This window comes from Hyposmocoma kahamanoa, unplaced genomic scaffold, assembly GCF_003589595.1.
Source record: "Hyposmocoma kahamanoa isolate Upper Pololo Valley unplaced genomic scaffold, ASM358959v1 232, whole genome shotgun sequence".
Classification (NCBI taxonomy): domain Eukaryota; kingdom Metazoa; phylum Arthropoda; class Insecta; order Lepidoptera; family Cosmopterigidae; genus Hyposmocoma; species Hyposmocoma kahamanoa.
This window is the reverse complement of record NW_020653750.1, coordinates 5,421,062-5,425,069: the sequence shown is the minus strand read 5'-3', so window position 1 is coordinate 5,425,069 and position 4,008 is coordinate 5,421,062. Positions and strand designations below refer to the sequence as shown.

The 4,008-nt window shown below is 33.0% G+C and overlaps 1 protein-coding gene across 1 annotated transcript in view; it reads right to left on the bottom strand.

The window, feature by feature from the left end:
- Nucleotides 1–2,908, bottom strand: part of LOC113228550 — an 11,685-nt gene extending 8,777 nt beyond the window's left edge. The window contains exons 1-2 of the mRNA XM_026461896.1: nt 2,880–2,908; nt 1,955–2,036 (exon numbers count right to left, since the gene is read on the bottom strand). Coding sequence (XP_026317681.1) covers nt 1,955–2,036; nt 2,880–2,905 — 108 coding nt within the window. The 5' untranslated portion in view covers nt 2,906–2,908. The remainder of the gene's footprint in view (nt 1–1,954; nt 2,037–2,879) is intronic.
- Nucleotides 2,909–4,008: the final 1,100 nt, after the last annotated feature.

Here is a 4,008-nt window from a genome sequence, read left to right as displayed (position 1 = left end):
TTAACTATATGATTAGAATTTATTGTGAAAGGGTATGATAAATTCTATGTAACAGTTTGCAAAAGTGATACATTTAAATAAACATTTGTTCGAGTATGATACGATATATAACATAGTATGCAAAATACAACCTGATTATGATTATAACCTAACAGTACATTTTCGAAGTGGCATGGTTCGTTAAGCAAAACATACCTGTACATAGTACTGGTTTATGGGACCCAAATAGACTGGTGTATAATAATAAACTCAGATTGTCTTATTACAAAAAACAATGCAATGGTATGTATGTTCGAATTTATAATGCTCTACCAAGAGACATTAAAACGTTACCAAATAGCAGAAACAAAAATTATTCCAAAATGACTGATTTTTTAGATAAATGTTGATATGAAATTTTGTGCTTAATGTGTATGTATGTATAATATAAAAACAATGTATAATGTCTAATAGTTTAACATTGATAGTTATTATTTCGTTGTTATTAATTGATTGATTATATCTACTATATACCTAATCAGGTAAAATATGGTGTTCTATTCTACTACGTTCCATCTTTCGTTCACCATGTTTTAAGCAAATAAAATTTCATTTCATTTCAGCAGTATTAAACAAACTTAACATTTAACGTGTAAGTCGTAAAATTCATTTGTTATGACTACGTTATTGCATAATTAAGTGATGGCGTTTGAACTTGATTTTAGTAGTAGTAGAGCTCCTTGTGAGAGAGTTCATCCAGGGAAGTACGGCCATGTTACCTATTTCCGCCGCCAAGCAGTAATGTCAGCATTATTGAGTTTCGGTTTTAAAGGGTTAAAGGTGCTGGTGAAATTACAGGCACATGAGAATTGTCAACTTATGTCTCAGAGTTACGGGCACAGTGGCAGTGCGCCTCAGATCTTTACGATTTAAAGCTCTGAGTGGCACTGCAACTATTATAGACAGGCATGTAGCTTACCATCAGGCGCACTATTTGTTCGTCACTTGATATTATAAAAAAAAAATGACATAAATATGAATTTCACATAAGAAGCTGGAATATCTTTACATTTTTCCGTAAGAAGGCTCTCAGAACCAAAAGGTCGGTTAGGGATTTTGGTATCTTAGAGCATCGACTGTACATTGCATTGTATTGGACACGTGGAGCACGGAATACTTTTTGAGTACATGCCATTCATAGATTATAGGTGTAAAACGATCGGCAATAAGTTTAGAACAAGATCACCACCTTCACGTCTGCTATACACCTCGCAAATCTACGGATTAACATATTACTCCTTACAGCTAGCGCCCTACATTCCTTTTTTATGTCCTTGTCATCTTTTAGCGACTCCGGTGATCCAGTGCCCCAAGTATTTAAATTTCGACACTGTTTTAAAGTGAGTGTTTTCGAGAGTGACGGCAGTATGGAAAGATAATGTATATCACCTCTCTTGAAAAACTACATTTCAATTTTATTTGTATTATGTTAGAGGCCATTTTGCGAATCTTTTCTGTCATGCAGGTTACATCCCGATGATTTTCTTCGTTGTTATAAAAAAGTGTGAATTAAAAGATGTTCCCTAAGCCTGTTGGTAGGAATCGAAGGTATGAATCATTATTCTACTAGACTTTCGCTGCTCTTAACTAAAATTACTATTTAAGTAAATAAAATGATCGAATTTTAAAGGCATTTATGTAGCAGTCATTATATAAGGAAATTTAGACAGCTATGATTGTACAAGGAAAATTAAATACGTATTATTTAAGGAAAATCGGTTGCATATTTCTCGATTAACACGTTGAATTGTACTGTATAATTGTAATGTTGAATTGCTATATAATTAAATACTGACTAAATATTTCGTTCCAATGAAAAGTTCACAAAAATGTTTTATATACTTATACGAAAACAGGATGATTTTTGAAAGCGTTCTGGGAAACAGTGACGTCTTTCTGGGAAATATATACTGACCATGTTCATGTATCCAAAAACTCTGACCAAAACCTTTGTAGGCATCTCAAAGGCTTGGGAAGGGACGAGGGCCACAGGCCTCCTGAAAATTAGACAAAATACCTTATTAAAAATAATCCGTATACGAACAGTGCGCTGTTCAATGTTTTGTTAATTATGGTTAAATCTTGTAATGAAGAACAGTTTGGATCGCTCTTTCGTTATCTTGTAATCTAAACTATTCAAACTAAATACTATAAATGCGAAAGTAACCCTGTCTGTTACGTTTTCATACCTAAATCGCTAAACCAAATTTGGCGAATTTTGGTATTAAGATAGATGGGACCCAGGACAAGGACAGTGGTAGAGCTTCTTGTGAAAGAGTTCGTCCAGGGAAGTACTGCCGCCTTACTTATTTCTGTCACCAAGCAGTAATGTTAGCATTATTGCGTTCCAGTTTAAAAGGGTAAGGGAGCTGGTGAAATTACAGGCACATGGGATTTGTCAACTTATGTCTCAGAGTGATGAGGGCAGGGGCAGTGCCCTTCAGATCTTTGCTATTTAAAGCTCTAAGTCGCATTGCAAGTGTAATGGACAGGCGTGTAGCTTACCACCAGTCGCACCACTCGTTCGTCCCGTCACTTGATATTATATAAAAATAAAACTCAATTTTTTGTGACAAAAAGCAATATTGAAGGAGATGAAATTTCGCATGAAGAACCAATAATTTCTCAAGTAATTAGACTACTCAAAGTACTTGTTCTATCTAAATATCAGTCTAGGCACTAAAACTGATTTCCCAAAATTATGTTCTATATACAGAATTGCTCTAATTACAGTTTTTAGATATAATAAAAATAGCACACCTACATCGTAATTTTAAGAAAGCTCGACAGCCAATATTAAAAAATATTTTATTAGAAATAATTGAATTTAATTTACTTACATTGGTGGAGTTTGTAGCGAAGCCATTGTAAAACTAAACGTCGCAATATTACTTATCCTAGCAATGGGCTAAATATTTTTTTCCTTAAAAATGAATCATTATTAACGTAATAATTTTGCGCGTATAATTAAATAGATTAATGTTATTTCATAAAATTAAAATGTTGTGCTACATAATTTATGGAAATTTTGTAATTTTATAATATTTACTAAATATTGTGTTATTATGGAGTTCCAGAGAATTTCTAAAACGGACCTATAAAGCACGCGAAACGTGAGTTTGTTTGAAAAATCAAATATACTTACGCGTTTTAGATCCAAAAAAATTGTTTCATTTCCTAAGGCGTTATTAGTCATAATATATGTTGTAGTACCCAATGAAGTAACCAATAAAAAATGTAAGGTTTAAAAATGTTTTACTACATTAATATGTCATTTTGTATTATTACCTAACTAAAATCGGATTTAGTCATGAGAATATGAAATCATAATATGTACATACAACTAACAAAATAACGACTAATTTTTCAATTCGCGTGAGAAAATCACACTCTAGGTGTATGTAATAAGGCCACATACATATTGTTTTATGTTGTTAATATTAAATAGCATCACAGACGTTGTTCTGATCCCAAAGTAAGTAACTGAAGTACTCGTGTTATGGAAATCGGTAACAACGACGGTACCACAAACCAGAAACAGTATATAAATTTTTTTTAAGCTAATCCGGCCGGGGATCGAATCCAGGACCTCAGAGATGGCGATACCATGAAAACCGGTGTGCAAGAAACTCCACCACAGAGGTCATCATTTCGACTGAGTGAGACTTTCTGGAGAGAGGCTTAAATGTTCTACGAAAGGAATCAGTCGATATATTTTTATGCTTAAAAATCGATACTACTTCAGCTTGAATTCAAATTTTTCCTGTACTGAATCGATTCTAGTGCGCAAGTCGATTATTTCAGAATTTATTTTTTTACAAACGAAATTAAAGCCATTTGAAAAATGCATTTCGTACACTATACGCGTTCTATTTCAGTTTAGTTGATATAAAAAAAAAATCATCGGTAAATTACTTAATGAATACAGCGGTTTTCTTGTAAAATTTCGAGGTTTTTTCTATCGTGAAA